Raw genomic sequence first — 21,074 nt, forward strand, 5'->3', positions numbered from 1 at the left:
CCCACTTTTCTAAGTGGTTCAGAGACATGGTGTTTTCAAGGGTCACACGAGTAGGCTGGTAACAGGCTCCAGAGCCCAGGCGGCCAGACTCCGGCCCTTGTTCTGTGTCAACACCCCACCTGAAGGCCATGCCTCTCACCGGGTGAAACTTTCATCCTGTAGGTTCAGCACAAGGTTGTCAGCAGTGAGATAGACACGATTCTGTGATGTGGCGATCTACAGGGCAGAAAGTAAGATGGATGTTTGTACCAAGCAAAAAAGACCTTGATTCCTACCGTTGCAATTCAGTAACCACTGGTGGAACACACGTGTGGGTTACGAACAGCGAAGTGGTGATGTGACAGCCACGGTTTCTGCGCTCACACAAGGATCCAGAGCAGCGAGCAACTGTGATGCATTAGGTCCACAAGAGGCATGAACAAAAGGTCAGGGGCGCCCAGGGGACGCCATTTTCGATGGGAGGAGGAGTGTCAGAGAAGCCAGTTTGAATAGAAATCCGAACACGCAAGACCCTAATTCCCTCATTTCAATGTGTAGAAACACCTTTCCCCCTCAAGGCGGCCTTGAGCTCACACTCACCGTCTTGGAGATGTTCTGGGCTGCCCGAATCTTGCGCAGCTTGATGTAGCCTGGGTTCTTGCCCAGAGCTTCTCCCAGGTGAGCAGGGTGGGGTTAAGGGTTCACACGAGGCCAGATCTCAGCTGGGGCCGCACCCTATGACTCGGCTCACTCAGCCGTCCTCTGGGCTGTCAGATCCAAGGTTGCGCTCAGGTGGCTCGTGCCCAGCCCTACTTTGCCCCTGCCTGTAGGCCTCCCCGCAGGCAGCTGCCGGAAACAGGAGGCAGCAGCACAGATGGAGGCAAGGCCAGCAGTGCTATCGATCTGCCTTACAGCGAGGAGCCAGGCCTCAGGTGCCCCACTGAGACTTCAGATCCCACCCGGCACCCCAACCCCCCAGGGGTCAGAGAGCACCGTTCGCATTCGCCTTAGTCTCATCAGCCAGCCCACGGGGCCGGGTGGGAAGCAGAGTGTTCCAGGGGCTGGGCTGAGAGCTCTGCAGCAGAAGGATATCATCTTGGCGGCCTCAGCCTCACCCTCGGCCTGCACGATCTTCTGCCGCTGTTCCTGCTTCGCTTTTTCCACCAGGAACTGGGCCCGCTGGGCCTCCTGCTGGGCTGTAGCGGGAGAGAACCGGGGTCACAGACGTAAGGTGTCAGGAACCCCAGCCCTCCTCCTGCTTCCTCAGAAACCCCTGCCTGACTCCCCTTGCGACTCACCCACTTGTTTAGCTTCTACAGCAGCTGTGTACTCTCGGCTAAAGCTTAGCTCAGTGATGGCTACGTCATCCAGTATGAGGCTGAAGTCCTTGGCCCTCTCTGTCAGCTCCCGTCGGATCAACAAGGACACCTGGGGGCCGGGGGGAGGAGAGAGGGGCGTTGAGGGGACTGGAGAACCGAAAGGAAGGCGTGCTTCTGTGATCGTCAGAATCCCAGATCTCCGGAGAACCGCAGAAAGTGCGCTAACCCCTTCTTAGTTCCTCGTTAGGCCAGTTGAGCTGGGAAGGACTTGGGTCACGCTGACTCCTCCATGCTGTACCAACCCCACATGCACGCCTGGACCACTTTTCTCCCACGCAGCCCGACACTAACTGCTATCGAGCTCCAATCTTGGCTCTCCTTGTTTCCCACGGTGGCCATCTGCACAGCTTTTTGGCGGCAACGGACCTCGGGTCACTACCCTTTCCTAACACCCAGTGTGCTGGGCCTAGGAGGGAAATGCTGATGCTACGCAGATGGTGATGGGAGCCGGAGCCAGAGCCAGACCTGGGCCCGCTGGGTGATCAGCTGGGAGGCGTTGAACTTGGCCACCACGCTCTTGAGCACCTCGTTGACGATGGACGGCAACACGCGCTCCTCGTAATCCAGCCCCAGGCGCTGGTACATGCTGGGAAGCTCCGCGGCGTTGGGTCTGGACAGCACCCGCAGGGAGATGTTCACCATCTGCAGGTCTAAGCGTGAGGTTAGCAGTGGCTGGGCAAAGCCACGGGGGCCTCACCTGGCTTCCTAGCAAAGCCTCCCTCCTCAAGCATTTTCTCCTCTGGCTTCTCTCTTTACCCAGGGCAATGCCCTGTGGTCCGGAACTGCCCCGCGGGGAGGAGAGTGATTCGGCACAGACCAAATGCGTCCTTGTCCACTGTCAAGTCTTCTCTACCCACAACCCTCCTCCAGCAAAGCTGACCTTTCTTTTCGCTACTCTACTTTAGGCTGTTACACTGTACCATAATCCTGAACTAGACTGTAAGGACTTGAAAACAGAGATGGTGTTTTGTGAATCCTTGATTTCTTAGGGCCTAGGGTTTTGGGAATATTAAGCAACCTGCACTAAAAATCGTGCAAAACAGTACGTTACAGGTGAGCTACTTGCCTCATTGTGAACGTGTGTGTGTGTGTGTGTGTGTGTGTGTGTGTGTGTGTGTGTGTGTGTGTGTGTGTAAGGGGTGGTCTGGGGAATCTCAAAGGCAACAGCTTCTGTGAATGGTCTAGGAGGGAACAGGTGCACCAGTGAAAAGTGCAGCCAAGTTTCCCCAGAACAGAGCGTACCAGCAGATTAATGAGTCAAAGAATTAAAAGAAAGGTTTTAAAACAAAGCTTTGTTCTAGGCAGTGACTAAGACAAAGGACAAACAATGCTCTCACCGAGTTCACGTTAGGGAAGAGGAACAGTTGAAAAATGTACAAACACACAGCGTGTCCAGAATGTACTGCTTGAACTCCAGAAGCAGGTACCTTTATTTTAGCTTGTTTGCAAAGGTGGAAACGAAGGCCCAAGAGATCTGACACTCCCATCTTGCCTAGTCTCTGGCTAGGCTCCCTTGTTTACTGCCAGTGGCACCCCACTGCCCAGACCTACCTTTGGAGCCTGTGGGGGAGGAAATTTTTCGGGGTCTGGCGCGAATGTCATAGATGATGGGATACTGGAACCAGGGAATCCTGGAGGGAAGGGAACAGGGACAGGGATTAGGAGACTACCGTTTCCCTAGTTTTGTCCGGTTTTCCTTCACCACGTGTTTCTTGGCCTGCTCCTCCTCTTAATGACCACGGTCAAAAAGAAATTCTCTTTTCCCTCCGGAGAACAACAGTATGTGCTCCTGAAGATGTCGCCAGCACGCACTGTTCTGGGAGATGGGGTGAGGAAGGTAAAGAGCGGCGCGGAATCCCGCTGAAAGTCCTCCCACAGCCATAGGTGGGTCGGCGTTCAAGGGTGAAGGGTCAGGGTCAGGGTCAGTCCGCTCTGCCCGCCATTACCTGAAGTGAAGGCCCTCGGCCAGAATGGTGTCCTGCTGCACACCTCCGATCCGATTAAAGAAAATGGCTCTGTGCCCTCCTTCCACTGCAGGGAGAGGGGTAGGGGTCAGCCCAGGCCGGGCTCAGAGTACGTGCCAGCCTCTGGTGGGGCGGGGTGAGGGGCTGGGTGAGCGCGGGGACCTGGCGGGGCTGGGCAGGGGTCCGGGAAGCGTCGGGCGGAGTCCGGAGGGCAGGCTGAGGTTGCTCACCGGTGAACACCGACTCGCGGACGCCGTAGGCCACGGCGCCGGCCCCCAGCAGCAGCTTCAGCGCCGTGCCCATGCCCCGGGGCCCGGAGGGCAGCCGTCCTGCTAAGTCCTTCAAGTTCTGGGCCATGTTCGGTCCTGAGGCCGGCGGCACCAGTGGTCCGAAGGGGGTGCCGGCCCGCCTCTACAGCTCTCCAGTTTACGGATCGCACCCTCCACACGAGGGTCCGGCCCCAGGTACTCGCGGGAGAAAGGGCACCGGAAGTGCGTTCCCTTCTAAACTCTCCCCCCAGCCTACGGCGGACCTGAGCTTGCGGCACAGGAAGCACGCCTCTGGAAGTTCCCTCCCCTTTCTGGAACCCTGCCCTCCCAGAGCGGCTTCGGGAGCATCTGCAGCCAGCCGTCGCCATTTCCGAGCGCCCACTTTCAAAATGGCAGACGGAAGGAAGCTTGCATTTGGGGCGAGAGCGAGGCCCTAGTTTAAGGACGTTACACAATTTCCGGTCCGGTTGCAAGATGGCAGCGCCCGGTGGTGGATTCCAACCTCGTGAGCGGCGCGCCGCGGAGCAGGAAGAGGACTGGGATGCTGTGACGCCCAAGCGGCCCCGACTCGGGGTGGGAAGCAAGATCGGAGGCCGTAGGCTCATTGTGGTGCTGGAAGGGGCCAGTCTGGAGACAGTCAAGGTAGTTTCGGACTAGGGGGTGCAGAGCTAGTAGATCGATAGGATGGGACCAGGTTGGGTGAGGGTGATGGGCTCAAAGTGGATGGAGAAAGCGGAGACAGGTGAAACATGCTTTGGAGAAAGAGTGGCCTAATCGACTGTCTCTTCCTTTAACACGGGTCGGCAGTGCTCGTTTTCTTTGCCCTTGAATCCCATTGCAGCCGTCACATGCTTGCTTCCGATTGATTTACTAGGATTCTATGGTAACCCTAACCCCATCCCCAACCCCAGAGTCGTCTAAGGGGGAGGGGTTTCGTCCATCGCGTCGTCCCGCTTCATCCCAAGACAAGCTTACTAGGTAGAGGGGAAAGGTAGTTACTGCAGCTCAGTCTTCCCACCCTTTTATTTGTAAGGACTTAATGTTTTAATACGTTGAAAGGTGTCTGTCACTCTCCTTTATATTACTGTACATTTCAAAACACTGCCTGGACCAGATTATCATTAATACTTTCACATCTTTATTTTTACTTATCATTGGGCTCTTCTCCCGAACAAATCCGGCAGTTCCCCGTCTTAAAAATTTGTGCAGTGTTCTCATTCTTTCTGATATTGTTTCTCATACTGTTTAGAACTAAACTTGTTCAGTGAGTAGGGCCAGAAGAAATAGCACTGGTTTAGAAGCCAGACCCGGATTTTAATCTTGGTTCTTACACTTATTTCAAGTGTGTGATTTTGAGAAAACAAGTTTGTCCTTAGTTTGTAAAGCGGGGGTTAATACTTTGCAGGGGGACTGTAATGAAAGTGCTTTAATAGTACCTTGCCATAGTAATCCGAGTGCAATTCAGTTCCAGCTTTTCTTCCTCAACCACTATGGCACTTTATCAAGCTTGCAGTTTAGAAAACTGTTTTCTTTTTTCAAACGACCAGCTCATCAGGTTTCCTTTCATTTTCTTCTATAATTGATATTTCTAACCTAATTATAGGTTCATATATTCATCTCTCACTTCATTGCCGCTGTCTTCCCAGGCTATTAATTCTGAGCATCACTTAACCACTTCATGTCTTCATATCTGTGGGGATGACAGTAGTACCTATTTTACTGGGCTGTTGGAAGGATTAAAGGAGTTAAGATGTGGAAAGGGTTTAGAATAATTTCTGTCACTTGGAAATAGTTGTTATTATTATTCTTGATTCAGGTTACTTATTAGCAAGTTGAAAAGGTTGTGGGCAAATTAAAGTTCCTAGAGCATGCTCTGGAATAAATTAGGCCAGTTGTCATTAATGGTACTCCAAGGGTGATGGACTCCATAGCTGGTTGAAATCTTCCATACTGTTAGCTTTTGTCTTCCTTGTGCTGATACCTCTTGCTTCTGCAAGCCTCATCTGGGCCTGCACTCTCCATTTATTCTTTTTCAATTTTTAAAAATTGTTTATTTTTTATTAGAGTGTAATTGCTTTACAATGTTCCTTTAGTTTTTGCTGTACAATGAAGTGAATCAGCTATATGTATACGTATATCCCCCCCTTTAAATAAATTAATTAATTAATTTGGTTGTGCTGGGTCTTAGTTGGGGCAGGCGGGCTCCTTAGTTGCGGCTCCAGGGCTCCTTAATGTGGCTCGCTGGCTCCTTAGTTGTGGCATGCAAACTGTTAGTTGCAGCATGCATGTGGGATCTAGTTCCCTGACCAGGGATCGAACCCTGTGTTGGGAGCACAGGGTCTTATCCACTGCACCACCAGGGAAGTCCCTCCATTTATTCTTTGTACTCCAACCTCACTGGCCTTCTTTAAGCTCTTTGAAAGCACTATGTTCTCTTATACCTTAAGGTCATTGCAGATAATGTTGTTTAACTGCAAGCACCCTTTACTCGACTCTTTGCTTTATTAATTCCTACTTAATGTTGATTCATTTAACAATTATTGAGCCTATTGGACGACTCATTCTTCAGTTATTAGGTTAAATGTTACTTTCCCATAGAAATGACTCCCTTCCTGGTATAAATCAGGTCCTCATAATTCTTTAGTGAACCGTTTAGTTTTCCTTCGTAGTGTTTATCACAATTCGCATTAAATACTCATGTGCTTGTTTAGTTTGTCTCTGCCACTAGAAGGCTATGAGGACAGAGAATAAGGTTTTAAAAATTCTTGTATCTCCAGTGCCTATTACAGAATACACATGGTATTCATTCTCTGGTTATTCTAGTTAGTGGTTTTCAAGCTTATTAACCACAGCCCACAGTAAAAAAAATTACATCGTGAGCCAGTATGCGCACTCAATTATATGAAGCTGAAAGTTCCATAAGCCTTTACTTACGATGACTATACTTGAAGTACTCTGATGTTTTCTATTCTGTTCCATTAAGAGAACGAAAACCCTGGTTATAACTTACTAATCGGTCAAAACTAGATTCTTCTATTCAAGAGGTTCTTTTTCTTCTATAACTAAGAGTGTCCCATGGACTTAGTTCTTGGTCCTTTGTTTTACTCTCTGTGACATTCTTGTAATTTCAGTTACTCAGTTAATTTCAAAATCTATATGCCTCTTCCCCCAAACTTTTTGGAGTCATATCTCAAGATGTTGCCGGACATACAAATGTTGTGTTGATACATAAAAACTTGGCCTTTTCGAAACCTGTGTTTGTACTTACTGGTATGTTTTTATTTTTTTTTAATTTATTTTTTTAAAGTCTTTTACTAGAGTACTTGGAAAGCTACGTATTTTTTTTTAATAAATTTATTTATTTATCTTTGGCTGTGTTGTGTCTTCGTTTCTGTGCAAGGGCTTTCTCCAGTTGCAGCGAGCGGGGGCCACTCTTCATCGCGGTGCACGAGCCTCTCACTGTTGCGGCCTCTTGTTGCAGAGCACAGGCTCCAGACCCGCAGGCTCAGTAGTTGTGGCTTACGGGCCCAGTTGGTCCGCGGCATGTGGGATCCTCCCAGACCAGGGCTCGAACCTGTGTCGCCTGCATTAGCAGGAGGATTCTCAACCACTGCGCCACCAGGGAAGCCCTACTGGTATGTTTTTTTTTTTTTTCCTACTGGTATGTTTTTAAACTTTTTATTGACCACCCTATAATGCTCCTCAGGGCTCTGATTTGCAGTTGTTTCTTTTAGCGGTTGCTCACACGCCTTAAAATTGGAACCACCCCTCTTTGTTTTACTTATGAGAACGTTCCTTGGTTAAACTACCTCTTGCCCCGTTAGAATTTTCACATTCTTCCTGCTCAGACTTGCAGCTCTTTGTGCATGTTTGTTTTAAGCAACCTGAGGGTAGTGACCGCGTATGTTTTGCCGTGTCTACATAATGCTTTTGTGATAAACAAGCATTCAGTCTTGCTCATTAACCTCACTTCTGCCTGGTTCCAGAATCCCTCACTGGCTTTGCCCAATACCCATAGGTTTTAAAATGAAATCCAGTTTAGGGACTTCCCTGGTGGCGCAGTGGTTAAGAATCCGCCTGCCAATGCAGGGGACACGGGTTCGAGTCCTGGTCCGGGAAGATCCCATGTGCCACGGAGCAACTAAGCCCGTGCACCACAACTACTGAGCCTGCGCTCCAGAGCCCGCGAGCCACAACTACTGAAGCCCACGCGCCAAGAGCCTATGCTCCGCAACAAGAGAAGCCACCGCAGTGAGAAGCCGGCACACCGCAATGAAGAGCAGCCCCTGCTCGCTGCAACTAGAGAACACCTGTGCGCAGCAACAAAGACCCAGCGCAGCCAAAAATAAATAAATTAAAAAAATTCAATCCAGTTTAGATTGTGTGGAATCACAGGCTGCACTCTTCCTCCCTTTTCCCTCCAAGACCAGTTATGGGATGGGGTGTGGGGGGAGGACGTGGCCACACAGTAATCCCCTGGACGGTTTTCAGGGCCGCACACCGTGTGTCTGATTTAGTAGGTCTGGAGTGGACGTGAGAATGTGACTGTCTAACAGGTTTCCAGATGTTGCTGGTTGGGGACCACCTGAGAGCCGCTGTTCCAGGTAAAAGCAGCTTATGTTGCTCTTGACCTTGTTCCCTGTTCGTCAGGTGGGGAAGACGTATGAGCTGCTCAGCTGTGACAAGCACAAGTCCATGTTGTTGAAGAACGGACGGGACCCTGGGGAAGTGAGACCAGACATAGCTCACCAGGTAACTCCAGGGACAGGGCTCAGGCCCCCGTGCCTCTGTACGGAAGGTAAGGCAGCTGCGTGTGACTTCTCTTCAGTCTTAACCGTGCCTTGGTCTCCGCCTCCCTCAGAGTTTACTGATGCTGATGGACAGTCCCCTGAACCGGGCTGGCTTGCTACAGGTTTATATCCACACGCAGAAGAATGTGCTGATTGAAGTGAACCCCCAGACTCGAATTCCCAGAACCTTTGACCGCTTCTGTGGCCTCATGGGTGAGATAGAAGGCTTAGGACTTAAACTTGGCAGTAGTGATGAAGGGAGAGGCAAAGGGATAAATTAAGTGTGGCATTTTTAAGTGGGGGAGGGGCACATGTGGCTGATTCCAGAACAGGGGGTCTGCGCTTTCTCCCCACGCACAGTGGGTACAGCCCGCGTGGGTTCCTGGCTGAGGAGCAGGGAGGGGGCCTGTCACCACACAACCAGCGATGTGCTCGACAGCTGCTTGGCCGTGACGTCTCAGTCGTGTAGACACGCGTGGAGCTCGCCTCACCTGAGGTTCTTCCTGGTTAAGTTACTGGGCATAGAGGCAGGCTCTCTGGCTAGCTCTGAACTCTTTTTTCTGCCCTAGTTCAGCTTTTACACAAACTCAGCGTTCGAGCAGCTGATGGCCCCCAGAAGCTCTTGAAGGTGAGGTGTTGACAGCTACTAGTTGGAGGTGGTGCTCTGGGAATGTGTCTGGGGCTGATTTTTCTGTCTTTCTTTAGGTGATTAAGAATCCAGTGTCACATCACTTCCCGGTTGGGTGCATGAAAATCGGCACTTCTTTTTCCGCCCCGGTCGTCGGCGATGTGCGGGAGCTGGTGCCCAGCGGCGACCCTGTTGTCTTTGTGGTGGGGGCCTTTGCCCACGGCAGGGTAAGGCCTGGGCTCAGCTCTTAGATTCTTCCCGGAGCTGAAGCTCAGGACAGAATCCCAGGAGCACTTAGTGTTTTGATGATCCTTGTCCTTATAAGTTGGGGACAGATGAAGCTTCCATTTCCTGCCCCCAGGGCGCATCCTTTGAGGAATGCTGGCGTATGTGGCATGGTCAGAGCCAGGGCCGTCTCCGTCCTTTGCTCACACTGGTATTAAACAGCACTGGGAAATGGTAGTTTTCCTGCCCTAGACAAGGGCTGAACCTGTGACGGAGTGACAGAGCCGGCTGACTGACTGCTCTCTCCCCAGCTGGATGTGGAGTACACAGAGAAGATGGTGTCCATCAGCAACTACCCACTCTCTGCTGCCCTCACCTGTGCAAAGCTCACCACAGCCTTTGAAGAAGCGTGGGGCGTCATCTGACAGAAGCACCCTGCCCTGACACAGAGACTGTGGACATTGCTTCCCCGCCCCGGTGCCCAGCTGACTGCCGCAAGACCCCCTTCCTGCACCGAGACCGGGGTTTGCGTGGGTCCGGGCTGTACACCTGCTATTTGTTTATCTTATAAACATTGTTCTTGCAAACCTAGTTGTCCTTTGGGGATTCCTAAGCTCAGCAGCCTCTGATGGTGTGACCTGGCGTAACCCCTCAGACCTCAGGAAGACACATGAGGTTACAGTGTCTGCAGTTTGGCCCTGGGCTTCGCAGGTGGGCTTTGTGCCCTAAAGGAGGGAGCCCTGATTATTTCAGCCATGGCAGATGTGGAGGGCTGTGTCTGAAAGAAGGCAGTCAGGAGCGCTAGAAGTGAAAAACAACACACTGAGGTGACTTTATCTGGTACAATCCTAGGTAGAAAAGTGGAGCAGGTGGGGCTGTGCCCCTCCCCTCCCCCCATGGGGGGGGCGGAGGTAGCGGCACATATACAATCATAATAAATTGGCAGAAGAAAACCACAACAGATTCCTGGCTAGAGGGGGAGAGATAAGGCAACGTGCATGGGGGAGCCCAGAGGGGAGACAACGGGCCCCTCTACTCCTCCCACGAGAGTCTCCCCTTTGGCCCCAGATGGAGACGTGGCCGGCAGCAGAGGCACAGCTGGGGGAGCCCCGTCTTCCCGCACCCTGGCTTCTGGTTCTCTGTGCTCTGGGACGAAGGAGTGCTGTGGAAAGGGAGGCGAGTCGTTTCTGCACCAGTCCTGCTCTGGGCCACCTGCAAGGGGAGAAGGCGGGCGGGCAGGTCGGTCTCGCCCTCCTAGTCCCCGGTCTGCAGCCCTTCCAGCTCCCTCCGGGCGCACCTCAGGGTAGTCAGTGCCCCATGCTGTGCTTCCTGGAAGGCAGGCCCCGTGAGGTTCCCCCCGCATCTCCGGTACTACCCCCCGCCCCAGTCTGTTGCTCTCTTCTGTGACCCGGTAGTTTCAGCTCAGCTGGAGGGATCTTACCAGGGAAATAGATTATTCCATTTTCTTTAACTTCTCTTTCCTCGGCACCAGTGCTTTGCGAACATAAGGCAATGTGAATAGTAGACTCAAGAAGAAGACGTGGCCAAGGAAATAGACGGATTTATACACCTGTGGAGGGATACAGGCCACCGCGGTAGACAAGAGGGCCTGGATTCAGCCCCACTGCCTGAGGTTTCAGTGGCTCCCTCCCCTCCTGGCAGGCAGGCCCTCGTGTACCTTCAGCCATTTGTCCCACGTGAAGAGGCAGAAGGCAGTCATCGAGTAACCCATGAAGAGCCAGTGGATGGTCTGCTGCACCAGATAGTAGAGGGGCTGCAGGACCCTGACGGAGGCCAGGCTGCTCAGGGCTGGGCTGTCTTGAATCAGGCTGGCAGCCTGTGGAGGAAGGGGAGAGGGCTCAGCGCCTTACCCCTTCTCAGGCCCCTTTCATCCACCACCCTTTTAATGTTTACCTGTCTTTCCACAATAACAATGAGGAATTCCATCTGAAAGCAGACCAGGTACCCTGAATGGAGGCCGTGCCAGAGGGACAAGAATAGCAATGAGAGGCCCTGGGATAGTTGTTTATTTCCAAGGAACTTGAGTCGTTTGAAGAAGTAACTAGAGAGAAGGGTGAGAAAGGATGAGACTCAGATCCATCCTGCCTCTGGGTTCTTGGAGCCCTTAGGGGTGCAGGGGTGGCGGCTGCTCCCACAGGGCCCCCTGGGGGAGGGGAGGCAGTGCCCTCCGATCACTTTATTTATTTATGGCTGCACTGGGTCTTCGTTGCTCCGCACGGGCTTTCTCTAGTTGCGGCGAGCGGGGGCTACTCTTACTTGCGGTGCGCGGGCTTCTCACTGCAGTGGCTTGTTGCGGAGCATGGGCTCTAGGCGCGCGGGCTTCAGTAGTTGTGGCTCGCGGGCTCTAGAGCACAGGCTCAGTGATTGTGGCGCACGGGCTTAGTTGCTCTACGGCATGTGGGATCTTCCCGGACCAGGGCTGGAACCCGTGTCCCCTGCATTGGCAGGCGGATTCTTAACCACTGCGCCACCGGGGAAGCCCTTCCGATCACTTTAGAATGAAAGGCAGTGAAGCTGACGAGTCACGGCTTAGACAGAAAATAGACGTAAGGCTCAGCCGGGGCCCCGCCTGGTACAACGGGGAATGACGGAGGGCCTGCGCTGCAGCGGTGAGCGGGGCAGGCCCTGCACCCACACTGCTGACGGTGCCCCCACGCGTGGGACTGAGGAAGTGTTTGTGAACATAAGGCTGGCAGCAGAAGTGGGGTGAAAACCCAGCACTTAAGGCCATGTATGCCTTGTTTCTGTCTTTCAAAAATGACAGGGATGGGACTTCCCTGTGGTACAGTGGTTAAGAATCCGCCTGCCAATGCAGGGGACACAGGTTCCAGCCCTGGTCCGGGAAGATCCCACATGCTGCGGAGCAACTAGGCCCATGCGCCACAACTACTGAGCCTGAGCTCTAGAGCCCGTAAGCCACAACTGTTGAGCCCAGGTGTCACAGCTACCAAAGCCTGCGCGCCTAGTGCCCGTGCTCCGCAACAGGAGAAGCCACCGCAGTGAGAAGCCCGCGCACCACAACGAAGAGTAGCCCCCGCTCGCCGCAACTGGAGAAAGCCCGCGCAGCAACGAAGACCCAATGCAGCCAAAAAAAAAAAGACAGGGACGGTTTGGGGAGGTTGGGTTGGGGACAAAACTGGGTGTGGCTGGGGCTGTGAGAGTGACTGATGGGGGGGGCCCCCGAAGTGGGGAAAGCTGGAGGAAGTGACGTGCGACCTCCCTGGCTGGGCGCTTACCGGGCCACCCAGGCGTTGGTGTTGATGTTGAAAGAGGCGATGGTGCCCGTGAAGCGGGGGTCTGTCTCAAAGAGCCACACCTTCATATTGGCGCAGGTGTCCCACTTGGCCCTCCCGAGCTCGTCAAGTCCGTGGAAGCCCAGCCCCGTCAGGATGCACACGCCTTCCTGAGGGAGCCACGGCGTAAGCGACCCCGCCGCTCTGCGCCGCACCCAGCCTGCAGCTCGTCTCGCTGCGGCCCTGGGCCCTCTCTCCTTACCGTGACCAGCCAACAGGCGACGTATTTGTACAGCACAACCTTGCCCCAGACCAGCATGTACAGGCAGCGGAACCAGAAGCTGCGGTTCTTGACAGGAGAGAAGGCATGAGCATTAGGGACACCGCCAGGCCAGGAGGGGCCCCCGTGCTCCCCGTCCTCACACGTGTGGCTGACTACTACCCTGTGTCCCCCCGACGGTCTGCCTAACTGCTTTGCAAGAGGCCAAGGGGACCCAGCAGGGAGCCCCCTCGGAGAGGCCCTCAGACAGTGCTGTCCTCAACTCCTCTCCTACAGAGCCGGGCACCTGGGACACTAGTGCTGGGGGACTTTCACATCCACGTTTGACGTCAGCTGAAGGAGACCAACCTCCCCAGAGCCGGGACGGAGCCTGAGCCAGCACTCCCCCTCCCTGGGTCCTGAGCTCCTAGAGCCCTGGTCTGCCTGGGCCGGAGGGGGCTCGAGCCGCCTGGCTGTAAGAGGGCGAGCTCGAGCCGCTGGGGGAAGGTCAGGGGTGCTGAAGTGCACCTGGCACAGCCCTGTGCCCGCGAAGGTCGTTCAGTGCTGGCTGATGAACGGGTCCCGGCCCGGCTGGCATTGACACCAACTCTCAGATCTAGAGCAAAACCAACACGCGTTTGTAGGTGGTGTTACCCACTTCTCGGCTATCTACGGGCTCCTGGCCTGGCCACTGTCTATCTCTGGCGCAGTCGCACTGCTGCTGTTCAGGAAGCACTCACTTCGTAGTCGTCAGTGAGGAGATAGTCTTCTGTGATGTGCTGGCTGAGCAGGGTGTAGCCCACTAGGTAGACAAGGCCCAGACTCAGGCGCTTGAGAGCAGGTATGGTGCTGGAAAGGAACAAGCAGGGTCACCACGGGCGGAGGCCCCTCCCTTCGCCCTCCGACCTTCACGAGGGAGCAGCTTCCCAGAGTGAGCGCAGCCTTAGGGCCGGACGCGAGGATGGAGTGTGCAGACCCTGCGAGTTCTGGGGTGGGGGTGGGGCAACAGGGGGGCGGGCCGGGGAATCTGGGGTGCTCGCCCTCGGGGGTCCCGTGGACCTCGAAGGCTCCCCCATGTGCTTGGGCTACATCGGGACTGAAAGCCCGATGCAGAGACGGGGAAGGACCGGTTTTGGATCTGCTCCCTCCTCTCCTGGATGGATCAATGCTCAAACGCAGGCTGGACAAGTTCTCCACAAAGGGATTTTCCTGGTAACTTATCAATCTTCTACTGTGAGATATATTTATATATAGATAGATTTTGATATATTTAACAGTATTATTTCTTAACAGTATTTTTTAAACTGGGAAAGTGAGTGTTAAAGGCAGGGACGTGACTGGTTCAGGCAAAATCCTACGGCATAAAAGTGAATTTTTATTGTTTGTACTACAGGGTCGGGAGGGATGGCGGGAAGTGACCCAAGCTGAAAAGGGCCCCCTTCCTGCAGTGAGCAGGCATGGAGCGCCCGTCACAGGCCGTGAGCCAGGGCCAGGCCACAGAATGCAGCCGGCCGGCCTGCAGGAAGTCACTTCAGAAGTGGCTTTTTGTCGGGCGAGACGCCTACGCAGACGCCCTGACCGAAGGGGGCCGTTACCTGTTTGGTATCTTGCCTGGTAGGTCAGTCAGCTGTCCCTGCACCAGCTTCATGTAGTGGTTCATTGAGAACTGGGGCCCCACCAAGAAGGCCCCATAGAAGTAGGAGAAGCCAGCAACCTCCAGCAGGGAAGGGACACCCCGTATGGCGTATTTCTGTTGCTCAGAGGACAGGGATTTCTATGCCGAGAAGAGAACGAATGGTTCAGGACCCAAGGGCCAGTCTGAGGGCTCCCCACCCTCGTCCCCACTGATCCAGGTTCTTCAAATAGAGCCTCTCTGAGGGGATGACAGCGCGGAGAAGAGTCGGTGCTTCGGGGGTAATGGGCACGCGCAGGCGCAGCTCGGCCTAGGCCGGCGGCTGCTCTTCCCAATGCCTTGCTGGCCCTGATCTCTGGACTCTGAGCTAGAGCTGGACCCGGGCAATTAGACTTGTCGGTCCTTGATCAGTGCGGCCGGAAACGGCGATCACACGGGCGGGCATGAGGGCATGGGGATAACAACAGCCGTCCTCCTTCCCTCTGGTTAAACTCCTTCACGTCTCTGTGGAGGGAGGGGTACTTACTTGATCTTTCCCTCCGTCATAGTAGTCGATGACGAGACCTGAGCAGAGAGAGAAGGTGTGGGTGGAGAGGAGGGAGGGGACACGGGACATGGCCAGGAGCACACGGGGCAGGGCCCGGGGTAAGCCTAAGGTCTGAAGAGAGGAGCCTGGGTGTCAACGGGGAAGGCAGGGCCCCACCACTCACCGATCAGCTTCAAGGTCAGGACACAATGTGGCATTGTCCACTTGATATCGTAGTTGCCAGTGGCTGTGTAATAGTATCCGGCAAGAAGGTAGGCCTAGGAGAGGGGCAAATATTTATTCTACCATTGCTCTGATTTATTTTCTCCCTGCTCTGAAATCCAATGTATTCTTTTCACCTTTCCTTTCTCCTGGTCTAGAAACTGAACCTGTAAAGGGGAAGAGACGTCCTCAACGCTTACACTCTGTGGCTCATTCTACGTGGATTTTCTGCCTTGCCTTTAAGTGACTCCCCTCATGGACAGCTGCGCTAATCTGGTCAGACTCAAAGAACCCCAATGGCACAGTCCTATGCACAAAGGACGGCCGGCACCCCGTCCTTGAGGTGGGTGAAGCATCGTCACTGCAGCCTGCAGATGAAACACCTGGGGCTTCTGGCAAGTGACCCAGAGCCACACTGCCAAGTGTCGTGGGGAGAAAGGATTAGAAACTGGCTCTCCCAGTCCACGGCTTCCTCTGCACCACAGTCCCCATCCTCCCCGCCCCCAACTGCTGTCAGCTGTGACCTGAGCTGCCCAGGGAAAGACGTTTACCATCTGGAAGCAAAAGGTAGTGAGGACGGCAGTGATGGTGCGGCCCATCAGCCGGAGGATGAGGAACTGAAGCACGACGCATAGCAGGGAGTGGTAGAGCTGGATTCCTGGATGCGGAGGAGAGAGCAAAGGGTATACATATAAAAACCTTCGGTGTCAGGATTTTTCTTCTTTTTTAATAGCCTCATGTTTTGGAGGAAGGGAAGGGAATGAACTGTATAAATAGAAAGGACCGCCAGGGAGTTGCTGTACTTCTGAACTTTGGGCCTTCGGGATGCTCCTGAGGGGACTGCTTGGGTCTGTCGGCCAGTTCCAGCCACAGCAGAGACAAACTGGTGCTTCTCTGTGGACGGTGTCTGGTAAGGGTACCCATTCTCAACATGCTTTTACCGGGGAGGGGAATGTATGTGAAGGGAGAAGTTAAGCTTGTGTCCCCGCCCATACAAACCCTCTGCTACCAGAGCATCACAACTTCCCTCCCCATCAAATTCTCTCCAGGAAATTTTGTTCAGGTCTGTTCCTTCCGAGCTTCCCTGTAATCGCAGTGCTCCGTTCACTCACCGAAGTTATAATAAGCAATTGAGAGGCCTGTAAAGGCGTGGAAGAGGTGGATGAGGTAGCTGTCCTTGTAGAAAAGGTAATGCCGGTAAAACAAAGCCAAAGGGTAACCTGGAGGGGGAGAAGAGCAGAAGAGGGTTACTCGTGCCTGGCGTCCTCCCAGGTTTGTTTTGGAAGTCGATCTGGCATGAAACTCAGCCCAGAGAGGAAAACATATGCATTATATGGATGTCTACAAAGACAATAACAGTATCCCCAATTATCAAAAGAAGTCTCTTTGTAAATACAAATTTAAAACTGAAGGTATTTTATATTGAGGCAATACAAACTGGGTCTGAAGACTAGGTTTCATTTTTGGCTTATTAAATATTGCTAGGAATTTTCTCTTGCATTTTCCTTAAATGATACAAGGGATTCAGGGTGCCCAGAAACACCATTTTACACCTTTATGACCTATAATAATTTCATCACTAGCAGAGTATTATCAGTCGGATTCTTTTTTCTTTCTTTTTTTTTTTTTGGCCGCCTGGCATGTGGGATCTTAGTTCCCTGACCAGGGATCGAACCCACGCCCCCTGCAGTGGAAGCGTGGAGTCCTAACCACTGGACCACTGGGGAAGTCCCTCAGTCAGATTGTTAAGAGGATAAATATAAATTATTCCCGGCTACAAACTGGGGTTGCTGACGGCCTATACGGTTGCACAGCAGTTACAGGACACATGTAGATACTCCTTACATAATGGGCATCGACCAAGTTATAAATCCAGCTAGGTATACTGGGAAAATGTCTTCTCAAGCCGTGATTTAGAGTATGGTCCCGGGGCTTGACTGAACTACAGGGGATCTCCTGATGGGCCATGAACTGATGACGCACGGCCAAGGGCTGCTTACTGAATTAAAAAGGGCCAACAACGTTCGTTATTCCTCAACCAAAATTAGCATGTTCTCTGGTTTTACTACAGACCCACACTCAGTTCCCATCAAGAAGTCTGGCTGATGTGCTTGGCGACCTTCCTACTGCAGTAGCGTGTGTGCGAGGAGTTGGGATCCCTACTGTTTTTTGGAAGGACACTTTACCCAGTCTATCATTGCATAATCAGTGTTCTGAGTTGGTCATGGTTTACAGCTGCTGCAATTCTTACTTTTTTTCTTTTTTTGGCCACGTGGCTTGCGGGAATCTTAGTTCCCTGACCAGGGATAGAAACTGTGCCCTCGGCAGTGAAAGCCTGGAGTCCTAACCACTGGACCCCCTGGGAATTCCCCTTACTTTTCAATCATAAGTTGCAGTTAGTTTATCATTGGCGATATAGTTGTGAGTTTGGTTAACTCTGCAAGGCTTAGATGAGTGTCATACATAAAGTGCTCAATTATTTAAGTGAATAAGTAAATGGATAATCATGTTATATATTAGCTTATGTCCTTTTAGTCTTTTTTCCCATAACTTTTTTTTTAAACTTATGATCACAACCTGGGTACTCATGTATCCTAGTTTTTTCACACAACAGTGTATCAACCATTTATCTTCTTGGTGCCAGGATTTGCTGGTGTTCTTTTTTTTTAAATTTAATTAATTTTTAAATTTATTTTTGGCTGTGTTGGGTCTTCATTGCCGTGCGCGGGCTTTCTCTAGTTGTGGCGAGCGGGGGCTACTCTTTGTTGCGGTGCGCGGGCTTCTCATTGCGGTGGCTTCTCTTGTTGCAGAGCACGGGCTCTAGGTGCGTGGGCTTCAGTAGTTGGGGCATGCGGGCTTCAGTAGTTGTGGTGCGCGGGCTCAGTAGTTGTGGCTCGCGGGCTTAGTTGCTCCGTGGCATGTGGGATCTTCCCGGACCAGGGCTTGAACCCGCATTCCCTGCATTGGTAGGCGGATTCTTAACCACTGCGCCACCAGGGAAGCCCTGGTATGTCGTTATTTTTTATGGCTGAATAATATTCTTTTGTTTGGACAGACCATACTTCATTTACCCAATCATCAGTTGATGGACATCTGGGTTGTTTCCACTTTTGGGGTATTAAGAATAAGGCTGCTATGGACATTCCTGTACAACTTTTGGTGTGGTGTATGTTTTCAGTTCTCTCGGGTATATACTTAGGAGTGGACCTCTTGGCTCTTTTATCCTCTGACTAGCCCTTCTTGGTCAGTGGTATAGACCAGTTTTCAAAATTCCCCATGCGTTGTGGACCAATACTTTTGTAAAGTACAAAGTCATGGGCTTGGATGATGTGGCACTATGGAGTGGCTACAAAAGTTCCTCAATGTTTACTTTTCATTCATTGTGCTTGCTTTGAGCTTTGCCTTGGCCAAGGGTGGTGACGCAATTCAAGTAGATCGCGCCAACCTCTCTTTCTTTGTCTCTTTCACCCAAGGCTTTTCTCTGGCTTCTGAATACAGCTGACCTCCAGGAGTCAGCCCTGGTCCTCTGCTATTCTTTTTTTTTTTTGCAGCATGTGGGCCTCTCACTGCCGTGGCCTCTCTCGTTGCGGAGCACAGGCTCCGGACGCGCAGGTTCTGCGGCCGTGGCTCACGGGCCCAGCCGCTCCGCGGCATGTGGGATCTTCCCGGACCGGGGCACGATCCCGCGTCCCCTGCATCGGCAGGCGGACTCTCAACCACTGCGCCACCAGGGAAGCCCTGCTATTCTTGCTATACTGTCCTCTGGAAACTCCATCCACTCTCATGTAACTTAATATGATCTTTACGCCAAAGACAGGTCCACATCTTTAATCCTGACTTCTCAAGTTTCAGTTCCACATTTCCTACTTCCTGGCTGGGCATTTTCAGTTTGATATCACATACCATCTCAAACTCTGTGTGACTACAACATGGACTTTCCCCCGAATCAGTCTTCTCTTGGCTTCTTTTGTTTGTTAATGGTGTTGCCGTTCTCCAGGCCACACAACTACATTCAAAGGCTTGACGTTGTCTTTGCCTCTTCCCTCTCCTTGGTTCCCTATACCTACGCCACCAAATCCTGTTGATTCCTCCTTGCCGGTGTTTCTCGCCACCGTCACACCCCCTCCTTTCCTGTGCTGCATCTGCAGTGAAGGCCGTCAAGCACTCCCCCTTCAGCTCTTGCCGTGGCCTCACCTCTGCCTGCAGCCTCACCCTCCAACAATCCCCCACCAGAGGGCTCTTCCTGTAACCCCTGCTCAGAAAACAGCAACCGCTCCAGCCGACTACTCAACACAGTACCAGTTCCCAGGCCGAAGATTCAAGGTCTATCTTCTAAACTACATTTCCGGTTAAAGCCTCTATCTCCCTGCTCCAGGTGACTGATATGCTAGTTTTTGCTCAAATGTATCTTGGGTCTTTCATCTCTAGACCTTCGCTTGTGCCAATGCCTTTGGGTGGGACACCTTCTCCAACCACTCCTCTACCCAGTAGAGTCCTACCCATTCTCGGAGACCCAGTTCAAGTGTCACTTAGGGCTGAAGACTCTCATTTGGCAAATCATTGTATACAACAAATTCCCATTCCTTACATTCTTGTTTTATCTTAAAATTAATACATGTTCACAATCTCTTTTCCTCAAGTCCTCCTAGACCTTTGGATCTCCCACAGCACACTATCCTGTGTACTTCATTTTTTGATTGGCTGACCAACAGTAATTGACACTTAATAGCCATTTGATGTTGAGCGTCAGTTTCCTCATCTGTAAAATGGGGACAGTACCTGCCTCAATGAGTTGTTGTAAGGACTAAAGGAGATAATGCACATAAAGTAGTTAGCACAGCCTAAAATATTGTAAGTGGTCACAAAAATTACACACACACACACACACACACACACATTCACACAAAGTTACAGGGAGTTTGTAAAGCAGGCCTTAACTGAGAAATTCTGGTGAAAGTGGGTATCAGGGCTTCTGAATCTAATCTCCATTCCATGTGACAAATGACTAAGGGATTTCCTTCCCATCTTCATTTCAAAAGAAGAGTCACAGCATATTTATTTTATAAGGATACTGATTATGGTTTGCCAAGAGCATTTTTTCCAAAATGCAACGTACTATTAAATTAAGGCACTGTATGGTTAGAAGAACACGAACTCTGGAGTTGAGACAGATCTCAGTTTGAATCCCGGTTCTGCTACTTACTAGCTGCTCCCTCAGGCTGGTTGATGAGTTAATTTTTTTTGGCCCTTAGTTTCATCAGTAAAATGAGTATCTAGGTTTGGGTTCATGTATTAAGCCTGGTACATATTAGATACTCAATAACTGTGAGACTGCTTCAACCTCTGCTTTAACAGAGAAGTGCCCGGCGATCTCATCCAGCCACATGGCTTTAAATACCATCTGTCTGCTGATGGCTCCCAAATTTGTTCTTCACACTCGTGTACAACGTGGACTGGGTGCACGCCTAACGGATATCTCAAATTTAACAGGTGTCAAACTGAACTGCTGACACATCTCCCTCACAAAGCCTGCTCCTCCCCTGGCTTCCTCATTTCAGCAAACGCCAACTCACCTTTCTGCTCACTCGAGGCTGAGGCTCCGCGACCTTCTCATCCTTCCTGAACCCCACCCTCCCCCTGCAACCAGTCTGTCAGCAAACTCTGTTCTACCTTCAAAGTGAACCCGGAATTTGACCACTTCTTCCCCTGGTCCAGGTCAACGCCATCTCTGGCCTGTACCATTTAAAAATTTTTTTATAGTATTTTCTGAAATTTTTATTTATTTTTGGCTGCATTGGGTCTTTGTTGCTGCACGCAGGCTTTCTCTAGTTGCGGCGAGCGGGGAGCTACTCTTCATTGTGGTGCGCGGGCTTCTCCTTGCAGTGGTTTCTCTTGTTGCGGAGCACGGGCTCTAGGCGCTCGGGCTGCAGTAGTTGTGGCTCGCGG

At 52.0% G+C, this 21,074-nt stretch overlaps 3 protein-coding genes across 4 annotated transcripts in view; 1 reads left to right on the top strand and 2 right to left on the bottom strand.

Moving 5' to 3' along the window:
- Window positions 1-90: 90 nt before the first annotated feature.
- PHB2 (prohibitin 2) lies at window positions 91-3,819 on the bottom strand. The gene is made up of 8 exons (XM_082849338.1): window positions 3,553-3,819; window positions 3,305-3,389; window positions 2,910-2,989; window positions 1,824-2,008; window positions 1,278-1,407; window positions 1,072-1,175; window positions 580-657; window positions 91-216 (listed from the first exon to the last, which is right to left on the bottom strand). Exons 1-8 carry the CDS (start codon window positions 3,677-3,679, stop codon window positions 136-138), a joined length of 870 nt encoding a protein of 289 aa, XP_082705464.1. The 5' UTR covers window positions 3,680-3,819; the 3' UTR covers window positions 91-135.
- Window positions 3,820-4,057: 238 nt separating this feature from the next.
- EMG1 (EMG1 N1-specific pseudouridine methyltransferase) lies at window positions 4,058-9,815 on the top strand. 2 transcript variants are annotated; one of them, XM_082849353.1, is made up of 6 exons: window positions 4,058-4,233; window positions 8,242-8,343; window positions 8,453-8,594; window positions 8,951-9,009; window positions 9,087-9,236; window positions 9,546-9,815. In XM_082849353.1, exons 1-6 carry the CDS (start codon window positions 4,066-4,068, stop codon window positions 9,657-9,659), a joined length of 735 nt encoding a protein of 244 aa, XP_082705479.1. In that variant the 5' UTR covers window positions 4,058-4,065; the 3' UTR covers window positions 9,660-9,815. The 2 variants fall into 2 exon arrangements, with proteins under 2 accessions (XP_082705479.1, XP_082705480.1); XM_082849354.1 differs by lacking the exon at window positions 9,087-9,236.
- Window positions 9,816-10,048: 233 nt separating this feature from the next.
- Window positions 10,049-21,074, bottom strand: part of LPCAT3 (lysophosphatidylcholine acyltransferase 3) — a 29,515-nt gene continuing 18,489 nt past the window's right edge. The window contains exons 2-13 of the mRNA XM_082849331.1: window positions 16,241-16,348; window positions 15,680-15,786; window positions 15,091-15,184; window positions 14,907-14,944; window positions 14,343-14,521; window positions 13,488-13,596; window positions 12,751-12,837; window positions 12,492-12,658; window positions 11,149-11,296; window positions 10,913-11,071; window positions 10,676-10,804; window positions 10,049-10,446 (exon numbers count right to left, since the gene is read on the bottom strand). Of these exons, the coding sequence (XP_082705457.1) occupies window positions 10,688-10,804; window positions 10,913-11,071; window positions 11,149-11,296; window positions 12,492-12,658; window positions 12,751-12,837; window positions 13,488-13,596; window positions 14,343-14,521; window positions 14,907-14,944; window positions 15,091-15,184; window positions 15,680-15,786; window positions 16,241-16,348 (1,313 nt within the window). The 3' untranslated portion in view covers window positions 10,049-10,446; window positions 10,676-10,687. The remainder of the gene's footprint in view (window positions 10,447-10,675; window positions 10,805-10,912; window positions 11,072-11,148; window positions 11,297-12,491; window positions 12,659-12,750; window positions 12,838-13,487; window positions 13,597-14,342; window positions 14,522-14,906; window positions 14,945-15,090; window positions 15,185-15,679; window positions 15,787-16,240; window positions 16,349-21,074) is intronic.

The sequence above is a fragment of the Leucopleurus acutus genome (genome assembly GCF_964270905.1).
Source record: "Leucopleurus acutus genome assembly, chromosome: 11".
Taxonomy (NCBI): Eukaryota; Metazoa; Chordata; class Mammalia; order Artiodactyla; family Delphinidae; genus Leucopleurus; species Leucopleurus acutus.

Excerpts from the sequence above, each read along its gene's own strand:
- EMG1 (XM_082849353.1), top strand. The coding sequence starts at position 4,066 with ATGGCAGCGCCCGGTGGTGGATTCCAACCTCGTGAGCGGCGCGCCGCG. Across the intron at positions 4,234-8,241 it reads CCAGTCTGGAGACAGTCAAG|GTGGGGAAGACGTATGAGCT; the intron begins GTAGTTTCGGAC and ends CCTGTTCGTCAG. Across the intron at positions 9,237-9,545 it reads GGGCCTTTGCCCACGGCAGG|CTGGATGTGGAGTACACAGA; the intron begins GTAAGGCCTGGG and ends CTCTCTCCCCAG.
- PHB2 (XM_082849338.1), bottom strand. The coding sequence starts at position 3,679 with ATGGCCCAGAACTTGAAGGACTTAGCAGGACGGCTGCCCTCCGGGCCC. Across the intron at positions 2,990-3,304 it reads GCCGAGGGCCTTCACTTCAG|GATTCCCTGGTTCCAGTATC; the intron begins GTAATGGCGGGC and ends CCTTCCCTCCAG. Across the intron at positions 2,009-2,909 it reads CTCCCCCACAGGCTCCAAAG|ACCTGCAGATGGTGAACATC; the intron begins GTAGGTCTGGGC and ends CCTCACGCTTAG.